We start from the raw sequence: 19487 nt of genomic DNA, 5'->3' as shown, positions 1-19487 counted from the left end.
GTGTACATATAAAGGAAAGAGACGAAGACAATCATGCACTAAAACTATGAAGGTCCACTGCCTTGCTTCCAGTAGTCAGTCCAAACATGAAAGCCCTCTAATGTTGGATAAATGATATACATATGATCTCGTATGCCAGAAAATAAGCCAATTTCCCCCTCCAATGTGTAAGTAGCATATTTACCTTGGTTTATCAAATGCTCAGAGATCCTGTCCTATCACTGAATTCTATAAGAGAAGATCTAATACTCGTTTGCTATTAGTAACTTGGAGATCAGTAAAGAAAAATCTCTTAGAAATCAAGGAACTCAAGAACTATTAATAACTAGGTGGAAAAAAAAAGAGAATTTGTGCAGAAGAAAGTCAAGAAAAAACAGAATCAATTAATCAAATTGTGATTTCAGAAGAAACCCATGAAGGTTTGAACAGTAACACGAAGTTTCTTCTTGCATGGTCTTCCTGGAAATACCTAAATACCAGTATCGACTGGGTCTAAATACGAGCAGAAAGGCAAGAGATGTTTGGTGCTCCATCCAATCCATGAGATATCATATTTATCGAATCTAACCCTAAGGTTTTGGTCGCCATTCCCCACATGAGTTTCTCGATCACAGATCCAACTACAATGAGACGAGAGAGGACGAGAAAGGGGAAAGGGGAGACCTTTTCGTCTTGGTGGAGAGCCATCCAGACGTGGATCTTCTCCATGGACTGCCAGAAGAGGAAGGCGCCGAAGCTCATCGCGAAGAACGTCGCCACCCGCACCATCTTCTCCTGCTCCTTTGCCGATCTCCGCCGCTTTCTTCTACCCTTCGATTCGGACGAGCCAAGGATGATGCCTTGTACTAATAGGACTCGACTCGGACCGAGCCCGAGTCAGACCGGTGTCCAAAACAACGATATAGAGAACCGGTTCTGCATTACCATTTAAAATGATTTATCTATATGATTTAATTCAAAATAATATATTTATAGTGTTTACAAGTATTTGGATTTTGATAATTTTAAGGACAAAATTTCCACACAAAAAAAAACCAAATAATTTTTTCTAATATATTTATTACAAACTAAATAAAAATTGATTTGAACGTGACGATGACGTCAAAACTACCGCCGCCGACAGCAATGCGGAGTAACACAACGAGAGGGCCGGAATGCTTCAGGCCGAAGGCATCTATGGCCAATATATACTTGGCGTCGCCATCGAGAGCTCGCTCGCCCGCTACGTGTCGGAAGAGGGCGACGGTGGATTCGCGTTGAGCCGCTCGGATCCACGCCATCGCTTTCCTTCGCCTCCTCGTTCTCGGCCCGGGATCCCCCGTAGCGCCGCACTTGACGGCGCCAATACCATGAGTGGTTGCCCCCGGCGTTCCCGCTCCTTGGATCTCGCCGATAGACCCGCCCCGAAGCATCCAGATGGACGCTGCCTCTCGGCCCGTGGTGGTCATCGACAACGGCTCCGGGTACTGATGGCTCACTCTTTTGACTCCCTGCAAGTTTGATTGCATTTATATGCTTCTTGTTATGTCGGTTTGATCCTCGATTGCGTGCGAAATCGGAAACTTGAGGTGAAAGTTGGTCGATGAACTGTTGTTGGAGATTTTGAGTTCCGATCCTGAAGTGAATTTGGTGTCGGCTAGGAAATCTTTAAAAAGGTGGAAAAGTTATGGAACAGCGAGGTTGGAGTGATATGTGCAAGGACATCTCAAGGTGTGTCTAAGAACAAATACCGGATTGTTTGGTCGAATTGTCAAGATTATGATATGGCTGTGGTTCTAGACTGGGATGTAGTAAGGGGTATGTGCAGTCTTTTCTGTGTGTGATGTGTTGGATGGACAAGATAAGGTTGTGGCTTTTGGAAGTCCGGTTGGTACCAAACATTCTCTAATGGATGTTGCCTAAAATTGGAAGGAAATCGACAGCATCAAAGAATGTAATTATCGGTGAACACAAAAGCCTTTAACAGAGAAGGAATGCCAGAGGTCCAACAGACGAAGAGTATAAGGAAAACCATGCGTTATTGTCCTGGAGATTTGAAACTGGACTGACTGAAGCCTGTTTTTGTACTACTAAGTTAGGAATATCTCATCATGTTTGAAAGACATATCATAAGTACACTAGTCAACGGGGTTATGATACATTAAAATAAGCTAAATGATTGAGTAATTGAGAAATTATTGTTTTAATGTGGTTTCATCCAAAAAAGATTATCATGATCATAATATTGCAGAAAGTAGGATGGAGCAGTATCATCTTTATATTATTAAATCCTAATTCCTCTTCCTAAACTAGGAGTTTGTTGGGCTATACAAAATTCATGACCATTCTAGCTGAAGTCAATAAAGTGATGGGGTCCTAATTTTTTAAGCAGAGAGACCTTGGATCCAAGGTTTCATCTTCCCTGAAAATGCTGGTTCAGTGACCAGGAGTTGGGGAAATTTTAGGACCACATTGCTGGCTGAACCTTAACCTGGGTTCTCCATCCATGTCTAATGGAATGCCTCTTTACAAGCTTAGGTATTGACAAGTTAGCCTTGCTATGAATTTTTCCTGCAAAATTATGCTTTCTTCTGGCATTTTTTTAATTATAGTAAACAGCTAATAGATAATCTTTGATAATCTTTCATTTGATTGCAGTCAGTTATGAGTACTTCTGATTATATTTCTGCTTCCATGATATGCTTTACTTTTTCATAGGTACACAAAAATGGGATTTGCTGGCAATGTTGAACCTTCCTTCATCATCCCTACTGTGGTTGCTGTCAATGAGTCTTTTTCAAATCAATCAAAGAGTATCAGTAAAGGAAATTGGCTTGCACAGCACAGTGCAAGTGTAATGGCTGATCTTGATTTTTCAATTGGAGAAGAAGCTCTATTGCATTCTCGCTCTAGTACTACATATGGTCTTAGTTACCCTATTCATCATGGTCAGGTATGATAATGACAAGCAGTACATTGCAATTTTGTGTTCCTTGGAGATTCCTTCAAGGTCACAGTGCCCTTTTTGCAGGTGGAGAATTGGGATGCAATGGAAAGATTTTGGCAACAATGCATCTTCAATTATTTACGTTGTGACCCAGAAGATCACTATTTTCTTCTGACCGAGAGTCCACTTACTGCTCCTGAGAGTCGTGAATATACAGGGGAAATCATGTTTGAGACATTCAATATTCCTGGATTGTATATAGCGGTTCAGCCTGTCCTAGCCCTTGCTGCTGGTTACACAACTTCAAAGGTAGGTGTTAGCAACTTTTCAAGATAATTTTGACATTTGTGATACATATTTGAAGTCATATCTAAAACTTCTGTTATGTAGCTCAACTTCCAGTTTGTGTTTTTAAATCTAATTTAAGAAATTATTTCACAGATATATTGCGTTCCTAATGTTGATGGTGTAGGAATTTTATGCATTTCTATGATAATTAGGGTATTTTCCCTGTTTTGAACTCATAATTTCTTATTTTATGTCAATACTCGAAGAAAGCAGCTTGGGAAAATTATTATAGTATGATTTACCTAAGAAAGCTCTAACTAGTTATTGCAAGTTTGAGGGACTCCTAAGAAGAAGCTTAGCTGATAAAGACTTTGACAGTATATCACAAGTACCTGGGTTCGAATCCCATCTTCATGACTTACCTTTGCAAAAAAAAAAAAAAATAATAAAGTTTGAGGGACAAAGTAATATTGATACTGTTGGTATGGGATTAATATGACACTGTGCAAATATTTGGGAACCAAATATTGAGTTTGTGCTTGTGTTGATCAAAGTATCTGCATACTTATGCAGTTTGAACTTGAAATGTTATCTTGACGAACAACTATTACAAGTAACAATAGCATAGCTTTCGGCTAATAGATACAAAATGTTTTTGTTGATGGTAACCTCCTTTTTTGACTGGAACTAGACGACAATAATCTTGGGACAGGGCTAAGAGTTCCAATTTAGATTTAGTCAATAGAGTTTGTTGTGGTAGACTTATCAATCTATATTTATCTAACATGCATATTAATGTGTTACTGTTCTTCTTAGGGTGCTATAAGACCACATTCTGTGCCTGTTAGATAGAAGTACTGCAAATGTGGGTTGGAATAAAGAACACACTGTATCAGAATGAAGACTGCATAGTCCCTGAGTATTATGTTTACTAAAGTAATTTCTAATAAGTCACTGACTTAGCACTATGGACATAGTTTCTTTTGGAACTTACATCTCTTACTAGATGACTTGTTTGTAGAAATATAATTTGATCATGTACAATCTGAGATAACAGAATATTTTTCTCATGTCAATTCAAGTGGCTTGTTTATGTTTATATCCTGCATCCATTATTCCATTTGGGGACCTATTTATATTATTTTTCCATAGATGAAGTTGTACATAACTTTTCATACACACTGTTTAATTGAGTTTTTCCCATTAAAGTAACTTTTGAGATGGTATACAGTCATGCAGTTCAAAATAATTAGTTTTATGATTTACCTTATGATGCTTATGTTGACCTCTATAATTTTCAGTGTCAAATGACGGGAGTTGTGGTTGACATTGGAGATGGTGCTACACATGTTGTCCCAGTTGCAGATGGTTATGTAATAGGCAGTAGTATCCGATCGATACCTATTGCAGGCAAGGATGCTACCCAGTTTATTCAGCAACTTATGAAGGTAGAAAACAATGATTTTACACCTATTATGCCTTCTCCCGGCATGTTCTCTTTTAGTGGAATGGATACTAGGCCCTCACATTGGTCATCAAGCTGTAAGTCATCCTGGACCATGAGTAGGGCACAAGATCAATTCGAGTTAATTTAAGCCAATAAGCCCACAAAGCCCCCTGGAGGGGCATTATCCACCATAACTTTGAGAAATGCATGGTTTGCAGAAGATGAGTATCAAACCCCTGCCCTTGTTAGGGAGAGATGCTCTAGCATTCGAGAAAAGGGAAGGCAGAATACAACATATTACCTGGTGATTTGTTGTGCATGACTTATGAGCATGGAATTCTCTAATCTGTGTGATGGGTTACAGTTAAAGATTCATAATTTTTTTAGAATAGAACGTGTTGAGCTGAAATTCTTGGGAAAATTTGAACGTAGAGGTTCATTTGCATAACATATCTTGTCAAATATGTAAACACCATCTTGTTGATTGGTCCTCAAGATGTCATTTTGCTTTTTGATATTATTTATTGTTTTCTTGACATTCTTGTTGTCATAGGCATTCGTCAATTGAATGATACTGATGTTTCTTGGTTGGCTAAGCTAGATATGCATGACCTATTTTATTGGTTTTAATATATATCATCCTATTTGTATCAAAAGGATGGTATAGGAGGAAAGAGTTACCCAGTGATAGCAAATGTGGAAGCCTTGAGAATTGCGTTAACCAAGCAGTTTTGAACATAGTTGGGATTTTGGTATGGATCTGAACATGTACAGCGTTCCTGTAGTGATGTCCTTTCGGAGGTCAACTGACTCGCACCTTGAGTACTAGAGCCCATGCTTCCTTGGGATGTTATGGTTTAACCTCTGGCATTTTGGTTTCTTTCACTCCAAAGAGTAAAATGATTCTTCTTGATCCATTGGTGGTACGACGCTGTGGCTGAGTTTTAACTAAGACAAATGATGATATATAATAGGAAGGTGTTATTAGTGTCTCGACAAGTTTCATGGGTTATGAAGAGAAACTTTTAGGTTTTTATTCGGTACTCCTTGATGTTCCTCATCTTATCACATCTTGAAGTTTGGTTTTAAACAAGAAAAGCCCTTGACATGCCTTGATCATTAACATTATCCTTCAGTTCTGAAACAGTTTCAAGTCATGGAACTGAGCGACAGAAAACTGTGGGAAGAGGATGGAGAAGGACAGTAATGTGGAAGAAACATGCAGAGAGGGATATGAAGGGAGAGAGTGAGAGCTTTTTGTTGGGATGGAGGCAGAGATATCATCTAGAACACAGATGACCCTGTTTTGGAGTGGAGGATAGAGGATAAGCAAGGCTTTTCATGGACCTATGGTTGATGATGTAGGTGCAATGGTTCAGAGTAGAGTTATGGGTGCCTTGAGCTTGAACTGAGGTGTTGACTAATCTTAAGTTTGACATGCAACCTAGCTTGAGTTGACAAAAGATAAGGATACAAAAGTCTTAAGCTGCTGAGTGGAGAAAGATATCTTAGATTATATTTTTTTAGAAAAAAGTAAAAAAAAAAAAAGGCTTCTTTCTAGAAATAATCTGAAACTGCATTCTAAATCCCAAAACTATCAACTAATTTTCTTTTTAATATGAATTATCACATGCATGCTTTGTTAAACTTTTGACTATCATTCGAGGACTGAACCCCATAGGCAAGGATTTTCTATTATGTCATTCATGTAAGTTTTTAGATTCCAAGTTTTTCGAACCTTCAGTCTTCAAGTTGGGGATGAAAAAGGACACAATACTGTTTAAAAAGCATATGTTATGGCATTTGACTTGCTATTCATGATTAGCTACCATGATCCCTGTAGGAAAGGGGAGAGCATATACCACCAGAAGATTCTTTTGAAGTAGCAAGGAAGATCAAAGAAACATATTGCTACACTTGTTCAGACATTGTCAAGGTAATTTAGTCCTTGATTTACTAGTTAATGCATGATAGAAGCTAAGGTAGTTAAACTACTGGGTTTTTATGCTTCATGTAAAATTTTTCTTCCTGTTGTGTCATTTCTTGTTATAAATGTCACTTCGTGAATGTAGTAATTTTTATTGAATGATAAGCCAGCTACAAAGAGAATTGTCGAATGGAACAGACTCCTCACTACTCACTGATCATTCATAATCCTATTATTTTGATAGAACTTGATAGTGGATCAGCTAAAGATGATCTTGTACCAAAACCTACCATAGAGAGGTTGTGAGGAAGGAGCAGCAAATTATGAATGAACTTTTTTCTTTCCTCAAATGAGTGGTTAGTTATGTTAAATTTTATTTGTTAATATCCACAAATGGTAGTGTCAGTCATTTCAGTAGTCCTAACAGCGCACAAATAGAACAAAAAAAACTAGATGTACATGGATTAAAACAAACAAAGAGTTTTATAAGTATAAAATTGAACAAATGAAATAAGTATTAAAGTCTTAATTGTAATGTAACCTGTGGAAATAGATTTAATGATAAGAAATTCTACTAATTGTTATATTACTTGTTGTTGGCAATTGATTATTTTGTTTTATGATTTTAGGAGTTCAATAAGCATGACAAGGAGCATAGTAAATATACAAAGCAATGGATTGGTACCAAACCAAAGACCCGAGCACGATACTCTTGTGATGTTGGATATGAACGGTTTCTTGGTCCTGAGGTATAATTTATTATCTTGTCTTTGTAATTCAATCAATATCAAATTAGTTTTTTTATTGAACAAGTTGACCAATGTAGCCTTGACCACGATTCCAGTTCTCCCAAACCAGGAATCGGAATCGAATCGACAAGGGTCAGTTTTGGAACTGGAATTGGTGGTTCTGGTTCGAACTACCAATATTTTAGTATTTTTAATTAAAAAAAGTTTAAAATATAAAAACTTATAAATTTATTTTGTATAATGAAAAATAATTTAAATTTACGGAATCGATGGTTCAAATTGGAACTAGAACCAAATCGCCTGGGGCTAGTTCCACTTCGATTACAGGCCGATTTCGGTTCCGATTCAGTTTGTAACCAACAAATCGTGGGCCGGTTCGGTTTTGGTTTCGGTTCGAACCAAATCATGGTCAGGCCTAACCAAATGTATGTTTTGTTGAAAGAGTATTTCTTGATGTGGTTCATCCTCATGAATACTTTGCCTCGTCTATCTTTTTTGTCAATTCTAATTTTTCATTTTTGTAAAAAATGAATTATGCCATTCCATGGATCTTCCATGAAATGATATGAACTGACACTTTTTAAGAGATCTTTCAGATTCTCAAATTATGAGTGCAATCATGTTCTTGGTCCATTTCCATACATAAGTTTTAGGTATGGTATCAAAGCATGTCATACGTTCTTCAGATAATATGTTAAAATTGGTGCAGAGGTGATATAAGCATTATAAGATTTTCAGATCTCGAAATAGATAACTACTTCAATCAAGAAAGAATCCACAAAACTTGCTCTTCAGATAATTTAGCAGTTCTACAGTGAATAGGTAAACAATAAGAATAAATAATTAAAAAATATTCTTAAACAAAGACACAGACACTAAAGATGGTAAATAATAAGAAGCGGTAAAGGAACGAGTAATAATAAAAGAGGCACAAGGAAAATGAAAGCATCAATTATTTATTGTTTTGCAAACAAAACAAGCTGTTTGTCCCTTCATATTTTGGCGTCTTATGCTAGAACCTAACTGAAATAGGGTTCTCAAATGATGAAAAGGAACAAGTAAATATTATACGGACCAGAATTCCGTAAACTAAAATCCTAATGTACTAATAACATTCCTAAATCACATTATCTCTAAAGTTGAGGTAACAAAGTATAATCCCGTTAAGCATATGCTGTCCCATTGCTCTTTCTTGTTTTAAAAAATCAGTATTTTGTATGAGCAGATCTTCTTCCATCCTGAGATTTACAATGATAATTTTACCACTCCTTTACCTGCTATTGTGGACAAGTGCATTCAGTTATCACCAATTGATACCAGAAGGGCTTTATATAAGGTAAGCATCAAATCACCTATGTCTCTACAATTTAATTTTCAGGTTTTCTAGCTCTTATATGTTCTTCGTACTGCCTTAGAATATTGTGTTATCTGGGGGATCAACAATGTTTAAGGATTTCCATAGAAGATTGCAACGAGATTTAAAAAGGATAGTGGATGCACGGATGGTAACATCCAACGCCCAACTCATCGATGATGTAAAAGTAAGCAGTCTAACGAATTCTCTTTTCGCCTGCTTATGTCAAGGTCTGATTTTTCTATTGTTTTGACTATAGTCTCAACCCATCGAAGTCAATGTGGTCAGTCATCCTTTTCAGAGATACGCAGTTTGGTTCGGAGGTTCTGTGCTTGCATCGACGCCTGAATTTTATGAGGTAAATTCTGAACTCTACCCAATCTTCATAAAAATATTTAACTAGCAAAAATTGTAGAAGAAAGGTTTTGTTGTCTATATTTGACTTAAATATTTACATCTTTGCATTGTGTATATGAAATCATTAGTTTCAGTATATATTCATGAATAAATAAGGTCTAGTTCGCTAGTCAACCATGCACAGTTTTAAGTTAATACCGGAAGACATTTATTCTGTGTGGATTTAATACGGAAGCTTCCTTCTGGTGTAGGCTTGCCACACAAAGGCAGAGTACGAGGAATACGGAGCCAGCATCTGCAGAACAAATCCTGTCTTCAAGGGTATGTACTGACATCAAAAGACTGCATACCATATCTTTGTATGCATCTACAACTCACTCCCCGCTCTATACATTTGTGATGTGATGAGAAGGGGCTTTTTCTGTGTTGTATAATAAATGCAGTAGATGATGGTATTCCTTTTTCCATTACATTGTTGTCCCAGAAATATATAAGATTTGAGGCAGCAGTGATGCTGAATTGACTTGTCTTTTCTTTTATAAGCTGAATGCTCAGTCTCTGTATTTGCTTAGGTTTTCCAGAACAATTTCCTATAAACTTTTTGGATGAGAGATGCTCTCTCTCTCTCTCTCTCTCTCTTTCCATTACATTGTTGTCCGAGAAATATATAAGATTTGAGGCAGCAGTGATGCTGAATTGACTTTTCCTTTCTTTTATAAGTTGAATGCCCACTCTGTTTATTTGCTTAGGTTTCTCAGAACATGTTCCTATGAACTTTTTGGATGAGAAATGCTCTCTCTCTCTCTCTCTCTCTCTCTCTCTCTCTCTCTCTCTCTAATTGTCATAAAACAGCCTTCATGCAATTGAACTGCTATGTTGGGACAAATGTCTCACATCCTGGCAAGTTATTGATATGTAGATAAACTTCAACATCTGACACAGGCACAAGCCGGCCACTTTCTTCCACCCCACTTCGCATGTTAATTGAATCTCTCTCTCTCTCTCTCTCTGAGACATCACTTTGCCAACTCTACAGCCTGCTGTTCTTGCATGCAGTGACAAACCGAGTTGGTGAATTCAATCTTGGCCTCCTCCCATATAACAACAAGAAGCTATTTGGTATCCAAAGCTGAAGCGGAAGCCACTGCACATGGATGAGACTCGGGAGGGATGCGCGACTCGAGCTAACGTGTCAGGGGGTGGGAGCTATGGACATGGAGTAGAAGACAGCGGCGCGACTGTTCCCAGGAGACCGCCCTAATAAATGCCGCCATGAAGAATCCAAGGCAGCCAAGCAAGGGAACGGTCGAGATCCTCGCGGTCGGCGATCCTCTTCTAATGGACGATTAGGATTTGTCGATCCACCCCGTTCCGTCGTCTTCTTCATGCTTAACGGCGGGGTTGCGGGCGCGGGTGGCGATGCTTTGCCCCTGTCCTCTGCCACTATTTACGGCAGCGCCACCGCGGGTTCGCCATTCCCGAGGCGAGCCACGGCCAGCGGACGCAGAAGAATCTCTGGGAAACCCACCCGCACACGCTTCCCCTCACGGCGAAGACCGCATCGCCAGCTTTCGCCCCTCGACACCGAGCCTATTTACCTGTCTGCCACCCCCATCATCGCTCTGCCACGCCTGTTTCTGCCTGGTTTGGTTGTTTCTGCTGCCATGATCAGACAGGGCTCAGGTGTCAGACCGCTGTTTCTTGAGAAAGCAATGGGCTGCCTTCTCCTTCCCCGGAGGACTCCTAGGTGAGTTCTTTTGCTCGGTTGGTGATGGGCTAGCTTTGTTTCAGTACCGTGGAAAATGGAGGGCTTTTGGGGGATTTTGTCGTCTGCTTCCGAGCCGTTGCGCTTTCAGGAGAAAGGAAACGGTGAGAGACTGAGAGTACAGTCCTATATTGTGCTTCTACCCTTTCCCTGTTTTTTGAAGCTTTTGAACGTGTTACAGTAAAAGATGTGGGTTTCTTTTTCTTCCCTTGGTTTCGTGATGTTTGATGAGGTTTGTTGACTTGTTTGTCTGCTTTATTTGCCATTTTATGTTGCATGTGTTGGAATGGTGATCTATCAGCATTAGCTGTGTGAATAGCTTCTGATCTTTGTTATCGATCTAGGAAAGTTAAGTGTCACTGCAGTCATTTTTTTCCCCTAACATGTTAAAGTTGCTTGACTTGCATCTCAGTAAACCAGTCAATATGTTCATACAGTTTATGATACTTGTCATTGGAGATCTTAAGATCTTCTTTAGCCTTATGTGTTGTTGTTTGCTGTTTATAGTGTTGCCTGTTGGAATGCGGCAGTTGGTAGGTACTTTTACTTCGTCATCTTGTTTGATTTGGTCTACATTGATGCCTTCTTTGGAGTTTTTGGGAGGATGAACTTAATCTCTCTTGCTAAGTTGATGTGGTTTCTGAATCCTTGTCGTGCAGGAATGGAACCGGAAGAGTAATATCTTCTTTTTATTCCCTCGAGTTAATTGGTTAGATTGACGGGGTCGACAGTATGACTGAGGCTCCACGGCATTCCGTGGACATTCCTCTTTCAAAAACTCTAGTGGCACTAAAGAGAGTCAGATCACTGAGGGATCCATCGACCAACTCGATGAGCAAATTTACTGCAGTTATAGAGCATATGAACATTGGGGCCAATTCTTTGAATGTTCCTTTTGAGATGAACGATTCGAATAAACACCATGTTCTCCAGTCAGGAAAGTATCATCTGAAAGAAGAAATTGAGGATGTCCTAAGCAATTCAGGCTCAAATTTTAGTTCTAGAATACCTAATCCAAAGAGCACCTTCCCTGAGAAGAGTTGTGCGGTGAAAGTTCGAGGATCTAAACCGACAAGAACCAAACTAGCTCATAAATCGCATCGAGATCGTCCGCGTAAGTCATTGGCTTCGGCAAGAGTTCGGCATTCCACAAGGCATGTTGAAGTGGAAGTAGATTCTTATAAAGCGCCTGAATTTGACTTGGCTGACAGGGTCACTGCAACAGGAAAGAAGCCTTTTTATAGAAATTCGAGGAAACCAGCTTCTGCGGTGAGCCATGCAGGAAGTCCATGTAAGTCGGTCAGTGAAGCTCATACTACCGGTTCAAGACGACCGACCATGGGCTTTGCAACTCTGGATTCACAATCCAAATCCAATGACGTTGTTGGTTCAAATTTCAGTGGTTGTGGAATCAGTTATTGTTGGTCAGGAACACCAAAGTACAGGGGCCGAAATATTTATTCTGATGATGAAGAACAGGAAAAACCTTTGCTATCTGCTGAACAGTCAGAGACGGCTTGTATAAATTCTGCACGGTATCCACAGAGTCCGAGAAGCTTAAGCCAGAAATTTAGGCCAAAATCCTTCAATGAGTTGGTTGGCCTGAATGTAGTTTCTCAGTCCCTTTTGCATGCTATAACAAAAGGAAAGATATCTCCATTGTATTTATTTCATGGACCTCATGGCAATGGTAAGACATCAACCGCAAGGGTTTTTGCAGCTGCTTTGAATTGCCTATCCGATGTGGAACATAGGCCATGTGGGTTCTGCCGGGAATGTGTGTTATTATTCTCTGGAAGGAGCAGAAATATCAAAGAGCTTGATGCTGCTAAGATAAACCATAAAGAAAGGTTTAAAGCTCTTCAGAAGAATGCTTCAGTGGTTCCATGTTCGGCTCGTTTTGAGGTCTTCATAATAGAAGAGTGTCAATCCTTGAGAGAGGAGGCATGGGCAACCATTTTTAAAAGCCTTGATGAATTACCTGGACGTGCTGTATATGTTATGATTACCTCTGATCTGGACACATTGCCTCACAGTTATGTATCAAGGTGCCAAAGGTACCACTTCCCAAAAATAAAGGAAGTTGATATTATCAACAGGTTGCAAAAGATAAGCATAGAAGAGGAATTGGAGTTTGACATGGATGCTCTAGATTTCATTGCTACAAAATCTAATGGTTCTCTTCGAGATGCAGAAACGATGCTTGATCAGCTTGCATTGCTTGGAAAGAGAATCACAGTATCTCTTGCAAATGAGCTTGTGCGTATTCAGTTCTTGTCATGATAATTATTTTTTGGGCTTCTCTGTTTGAAATTGGCATTTGGATGTATTCTCTTCTAAAGTCCTTGTAATAAATCTTGCATTGTATTCTATTTGATTGCTTCTCTGCAGATAGGAGTTGTTTCTGATGATGAGTTGCTCAATTTGCTGGATTTGGCACTGTCGTCTGACACTGCTAACACAGTTAGAAGAGCTAGAGAGCTTATGGTATCGAGGGTTGATCCTTTGCAGTTAGTATCACAGCTTGCTAATGTCATAATGGACATCCTTGCTGGAAGATCAGGATTTTCTGAACTAGGTAGAAGTTTCATACAGAGGCATGCTGGTACGTTACATATGCCATTTGCCCTACTAATGTACTACTCAAATCATCATAACTAACACAATACCGATGATTTTCACCTGGAATAAAAAATCTCAAATTGTTTGATGTAATTATGAGCTTTTGTTCTTTATTACCATATTATATGTATTGAATGGTGTAGATCTTATTATAACAAGGTAATTGCATTAATTTGTGTATTATGGGGCAAACTCTTACTTGAATGTCACATAAGGTTCTCAATAACTTCATGTTTATTCGTCCCCAAATATTTCATAATGCAAATTGAAAGAAAAAGCAAATTAGATATCAGCTATAACAATTTTGTCCTCAATATGTGAGTGGTCATAGATTATAACTCACAATTAATACTGTAGAAGTCTTGGAAAAACTTTTCGTCTTAATTGGTCCAAGTTAATAATTGAAGCAAAATTATACCAGAGAGGGACTTGTCCAAGGACCTCAAAGGATATTAGACAAAAGGAAAGTCTACCTTATGGTCTCTCTTAAGCTAATTCAATTATAGGACAACCTTCCAAAAATTCCTTCAAAAGAATCTAGCAGGCCAAATTAGGAGCTTCGATACAGGAAGCAATCATTTTGCAATTGACAAATAAGCAAATGAGCCAATTCTCCTACAACACATGCTTATATGTGTATATTCTCAGATTTTCAGTCAGGTCACATATCAACACTTTAAAGCTACATATATCAAGATAAATTTTATATGCTATGTTTAAGAATTCCCTTTGTTGGAGACCTTCTCAAAATATAAAGCTGTGTAATTGCTACTGGTTTGTTTGTACTGATTTAGTTGGAAAGTCACTTTAAATTGTTGGCATAGGCTGCAAAAAAGTGTATTAGAATGTTAAGAATGTGAACTCGGTATCTAATTGTATTAGATACTTCAAACACATAATTGAGTGGCTTGATCAATTGGTAAATCATGCTCTGTTTGAGATCATGCTTAGTCACATGCTGTGATATCCAGCTTTTTGTAGGTTCTCTCTTTGAAAATTGGTGAGGTCACAGAGATACACCAGTGAATTTCAGGGTCTAGTGGGCCATAGGAGCATGAAAATTCCTTTACAATTGACTATAATGTCCACTTCATTTCCTTTTTTTCTGGTTGGAGCCCCATTCCTATGCTGTTTGTTACCAGGTAAATTTGCCTTGCCTGTCACTGTTTCCATTTATTATATGGAAATCAGGCTTTTCTATCATATTACTGAAAGCTGTACTACCTGTTATATCCTCGTAATGATAACGTAAACATGAGAACTGCTCGAGTCTCATGGTTGATAGCCGTTTTCTATCAGGACAATTTTTAATCAAATTATCAGGCAGTTATCCTAAATTGTTTGGCAATGTGTAATTGTTTCATCTATCCTATCGAGTTGTTGATGATAGTTGCAAAAAAATTAAAGCATAAGATATATCACTTTGTAAATTCTGTCATAAAACTCCTCTGCGTGAAATTGCCATAACGTAACACTTAACTGTTATGATTGATTCTGATGTTTCTACGTGATATATTGGCAATGAAATGCTTATTCTAACCTCAGTTGAAAACTCTGAAGAGTGAATTCACTTCAAGAAACAGATATGCTACTTACCTCTTCCTTGAATTGTTACTGCATTCATTGTTCTATGTTTTTTTCTTCAGTTAGGTCCTGATGCTAGTTCTTTTTCTGATTTCCTCCTCGCAGCGGCTGACATTGGCATGCAGAAACTGAGGCATGCCTTGAAAGTTCTTTCTGAAACTGAAAAACAATTGAGGTCATCAAAGAATCAGGCAACATGGCTCACTGTTGCTCTTTTACAGTTAAGTGCAGTAGAATCTTCTCCTTTAACAGAAATCAACAGCTCTCATGCATGTACAGAAATGACCTACTTGAGAGGTAATTACGTAAGAGGTACTGCAAGTTTATTTTATTAACAGAATCAAAATGTTTTGCTTCTTAATTTCTATATTGTGCTTAGTTCTAAATGAAATTAAGCTAAAAACTGACAATAAAAGTGTCTTAAATTCTAACAAATAATGAATGGTAGTTGTAAAAAGTGATTTACTTTGAAAGAAATTTATCTTTGGAATACAGATGATGGTATATTAAGCACAACCAAGGCATGGGAAGGTATCAGGAGCTCTGTTTGTTATACTTGCAGTGAGAACAAGCCAGGTTGTTCGGATAGAAACTGCAACAGAAAAAAATTGGAAAGCATCTGGCGAAAAGTCACACAACGATGTCAATCAAATTCTTTCAGAAGCTTTCTGCAACAAGAGGGTTGCTTATCAGCTGTTTATACTCATGAAGGTATAGTAGGAATATCTTCCGCATAGTTTGCATCTTAAAGTATATTAGTCATGGTTTACACACTTGACTGGTCCATTCAGGAATAGACACCACTTTGGCATTCTTGGGATTAAAATTCATCCTTCCTGTTGCATTGGCCCTATCGGCACTCCACAAGTTGGACTCCTGTCAGACTCTTTTCTTATGACATTCCAATACCAAATTACATAACAACACAAGAATTGGACCTCTTTACTATTCCAAGTCTTAAGAACTTAATGTCCAGCAGATCATATTTTCACAATAATACAACGTAAACATAATATTACTTAATTTTAATTATTATTTTTCCTTGTGACCCTATATCTTCATTTGATCCCCTTGCCAAACTGGAACTAGGATGTACATCATTTCAGATTCTTGTCTGAACATTCAACATTGACATATACACGTTAGAGCCAATTCTGTGCTTCTGTACAACTGTCAGTGGCTTATTTCTTGTTAGCTGTGACCTACATAGATTCAGTTACGTGCATAAAGTTTAGAATTCAGCATTGCAAAACAAAGAGAGAGGAAGCATGGATGTCTTTTGACATTTGATTGGGAATTTAATCTTTCCTTGTGCTGTTTAATCTCTCTAGTCCTAAATTGCTCTAAGCAAAACGGAATTCTTCCTTTTATATAATATTTTACTCTTTACCTTGCCAGATATTCATCTTATATTTTTTCTGTCGATGAGAATTGTGTAACACATGAAGGTAAAAATTTCAGGTGTTGCAGTGGCAGAAGTGGAATTTTATCGTCCTGACCATGTATCCAGGGCAGCAAAGTCACAGGAACTAATTGCATGTGCACTTCAACACGTGCTGGGCTGCAATGTAGAGATCAGAATTAAATTTGTCCCAAAACCAGTAAGAAAAGTTGCCAAACCAAAGAAGTCACCATTTAGTTTGTTGAGCTGTTCTGGTAGAAAGCAAGAAATATCACTTTCAACAATGAGTGATGATTGTGAGACTGAGACATCTGCAAGGATAGAAAGCTCTTTCAAGATTTATTCATCTCATCATGCTCAGAAATTATCACCTTTCATTGCACAATTTGGTGATAAACCACTTCCAAAAAATCATGACATAAAAGCAACAACTGTTAGGAAAACAGAGGATAATGTTCAAGGTGCTGAATCAGTAGCAACCGATGGACAAATTAACTTGCAAAATGAAAGAAAGGTTGAAACATACTCTTCAGGAAAACTAGGTGAAGCGAGTGAATTTAGTAGTGTGCCAGAACCTGAAATTCAACCTAACTGTTTCCCAAAGAAACTAAAGTTTCAAAGGAAATTATTTTCGTCTAATACTGCTCATGCGATCTGCCTGAGAATACAGCAGCAGAACAAATCAGAACTATCTATTCCTGACAAGGAAGCATCTGAGTCATATTTTTGCATGTATGACCCTTATATTCTAAATTCCAGCTCAGCTTCCCAGTTCACCTGCAGTTCCAGAGAAGAGACCATGTAAGTGTGAATATGATATATTTTGTGGTATTCCAATCTGATTCTATTTCTTATTTGAATTTGAGATATTAATAAATTTATGGTGCTAAATCTATTACATCTCAACCATTCTTCATCAATCCATATGTATTCGTGCTTAATGGGTATTTATTACTGCACCTTTTCACCCTTCAAATTGATTTATTTTCACTTTGCTATGTAACTCAACCTGTTTAATCTTGAACTACAATTTAACATTTCATTGCATTACCAATCAACAAAAATGAAGTCTCTTCCAGGTATGGTTTTCTCTAGCAGCACCTTTATCTGAGTATGTACAGATCTACCTAAAAAAGTAATTGTTGTTGGCTTTTACCCAATAATTTATGCTATTATATTAATTACAATTTACAAACAACCTAGCATTTTTTTGTCATTTCCTCATGCACTTCTTGACCATGACTTTGCTGATTAAATCTTTTTGTTCAATTTCATAAATGAATCAGTCATACATATAAACCCAAGAAGTTCTTGTGAAGGAAATATAAACATGGTGCTTGAAGTTATATCTGGTTCTAGGCACCGTACCTAGTATTTTTTTACCATCATACAATTTTACTCCTCTGGCTTGTAAAATGATATAACAAAGTATACAAGTTAATTATGTTCTTTGACTGTTGTAATTCATGTCATAGTTGATTGTTATCTATTTAGTTTATACAGTAATCTGTTGGTGTTTGGACATGATAAGTTGAGATGGCAATGTTTGCTTGTTGATAAGATGTGGTTTCAGGATAGAATAGAATGAATACATAACTTATAAATATAACCTATAGAAATGTTGGTGGTGGACATAGGTGGAAGACTACCTCTAATAAATATTTATGGATGTAGGGGAATTGGAAATAGGAATATTTTAAAGGTTGTAATGGTTGAATTGGTAGTATGACTCATTAATAACTATTGAAAACTAATGAATAGGTTTTGTGTAGTCATAGTATTGATCCTCCCAATTGCAATAGACATGGTTCATGAAGTGGCAGATGATTTTTAATACCAAAGTCTGCTACAGATTGAAAAGATTATGAATGAGATTATGAAGAATAAATAATTTTGATTTAAGTTGTTTCCAGTGGCCAGTCTTGCTTCCTGGGGTAAATCTTAAGACAGTTGATGCCTTCAAACCACTGTCTACTACAAACAGGTTACATATTTAGCTACAACAGAAACTGCACAAGCACAATTTGCTATTTCAGCTACAAGTTTGATCACTAGCAGAATATTCACAAATTAAGTTCCATGAGATCACTTGGTAATTTCATGAATTTTAGCACTCACTGGAATATGTTGACGTTCCTGACTAGTACTGTAACGGACCATCATATTTATCTGGACAAAGTTCCATAAGGTTTCTCTCTATTTATAATCATATAAGGAGGTCCATCTAAAAGATGCCAGTTACGAACTCTCATAAACCAGTGAAACTTTTTAAATGTGGGTTCAAGATTTTTAATAACTGCAAACACATATCTTCAATAACTCTTGGGAAGTATTAGGGTGCATCCAATTAGGAGACTGTATACAAGTGCTGGCATAAGATTAGATCATGACTAAAACAGAAGTGGCTCCAAATCCAGTGGCTAGGACATGATACTTGTAAACTGATAATTCATGTGCATCTTTTTGTTGAACTTTTAAGTTCCTAATAGTAGTATTCTTTTGACATTGCAATCTTTTTTCTTTCAGACCTTGCAAAGAATCAAGGCTTAGATCAAAACTGTTCTGTTGGAGGATGCCCAAGCCCCAAGTCCTTGACTAGAGAGGTGCTTGATGCTTCTTAACCTACATCCAGTGAAATAAAAGAGCATTGGGATCATACGATGCCTTCGATGAGATATTCTGCTTCGTACAATAGTTGCAGAATCTATCCCAAGAACATTGAATGGTCATCAGCCAGATGTGGATCATTTTTGTCTTCCAAATTCTACAGTGATTATCTACTTCCCCTTGTTCTGCTGTCTACCTACATTCACAATAAGCAGCAGCACTACAAGCGAAAACCGAGAAAGTCTAATTTTATCTGGCATTAGCTTCTAGTTAGCAGAAATTATATTATGATAAATGTGATTTCTTTGATGGCCCATTTTGTCTCAATGTTCTGGAGGCATCATAAGCTGTGTAATATAATTGATCTGAGATAAATGAACAGCATCTTATCTAAATTGATCTCTTTGTACAGAGATGAAAGGTGCATCCATCATTGAAGTTTCTGTTTGCTCATTGGAT

The 19487-nt window shown here is 37.7% G+C and overlaps 2 protein-coding genes across 5 annotated transcripts; both read left to right on the top strand.

Annotated features, from left to right (window-relative positions):
* Window positions 1-1155: 1155 nt before the first annotated feature.
* Window positions 1156-9754, top strand: LOC135605465 (actin-related protein 3-like). The gene is made up of 10 exons (XM_065095592.1): window positions 1156-1463; window positions 2698-2932; window positions 3011-3235; window positions 4516-4662; window positions 6505-6597; window positions 7218-7337; window positions 8563-8673; window positions 8753-8878; window positions 8951-9049; window positions 9300-9754. The coding sequence occupies exons 1-10, from the start codon at window positions 1417-1419 to the stop codon at window positions 9378-9380; spliced, it is 1284 nt and encodes a 427-aa protein (XP_064951664.1). The 5' UTR covers window positions 1156-1416; the 3' UTR covers window positions 9381-9754.
* Window positions 9755-9863: 109 nt separating this feature from the next.
* Window positions 9864-19423, top strand: LOC135605464 (protein STICHEL-like 2). 4 transcript variants are annotated; one of them, XM_065095589.1, is made up of 7 exons: window positions 9864-10795; window positions 11473-13072; window positions 13205-13418; window positions 15125-15331; window positions 15515-15730; window positions 16481-17222; window positions 18948-19423. In XM_065095589.1, exons 2-7 carry the CDS (start codon window positions 11546-11548, stop codon window positions 19018-19020), a joined length of 2979 nt encoding a protein of 992 aa, XP_064951661.1. In that variant the 5' UTR covers window positions 9864-10795; window positions 11473-11545; the 3' UTR covers window positions 19021-19423. The 4 variants fall into 4 exon arrangements, with proteins under 4 accessions (XP_064951661.1, XP_064951660.1, XP_064951663.1 ...); XM_065095588.1 differs by having other exon boundaries at window positions 9864-10917; XM_065095591.1 differs by having other exon boundaries at window positions 9865-10917; window positions 15125-15316.
* Window positions 19424-19487: the final 64 nt, after the last annotated feature.

The sequence above is a fragment of the Musa acuminata genome, chromosome BXJ2-2 (assembly GCF_036884655.1).
Source record: "Musa acuminata AAA Group cultivar baxijiao chromosome BXJ2-2, Cavendish_Baxijiao_AAA, whole genome shotgun sequence".
Taxonomy (NCBI): Eukaryota; Viridiplantae; Streptophyta; class Magnoliopsida; order Zingiberales; family Musaceae; genus Musa; species Musa acuminata.
This window is presented reverse-complemented; position numbering and strand designations above follow the sequence as displayed.

Excerpts from the sequence above, each read along its gene's own strand:
- LOC135605465 (XM_065095592.1), top strand. The coding sequence starts at position 1,417 with ATGGACGCTGCCTCTCGGCCCGTGGTGGTCATCGACAACGGCTCCGG. Across the intron at positions 3,236-4,515 it reads CTGGTTACACAACTTCAAAG|TGTCAAATGACGGGAGTTGT; the intron begins GTAGGTGTTAGC and ends TATAATTTTCAG. Across the intron at positions 6,598-7,217 it reads CTTGTTCAGACATTGTCAAG|GAGTTCAATAAGCATGACAA; the intron begins GTAATTTAGTCC and ends TTATGATTTTAG.
- LOC135605464 (XM_065095589.1), top strand. The coding sequence starts at position 11,546 with ATGACTGAGGCTCCACGGCATTCCGTGGACATTCCTCTTTCAAAAACT. Across the intron at positions 13,419-15,124 it reads TTTCATACAGAGGCATGCTG|CGGCTGACATTGGCATGCAG; the intron begins GTACGTTACATA and ends TCCTCCTCGCAG. Across the intron at positions 15,332-15,514 it reads GAGAGGTAATTACGTAAGAG|ATGATGGTATATTAAGCACA; the intron begins GTACTGCAAGTT and ends TTTGGAATACAG.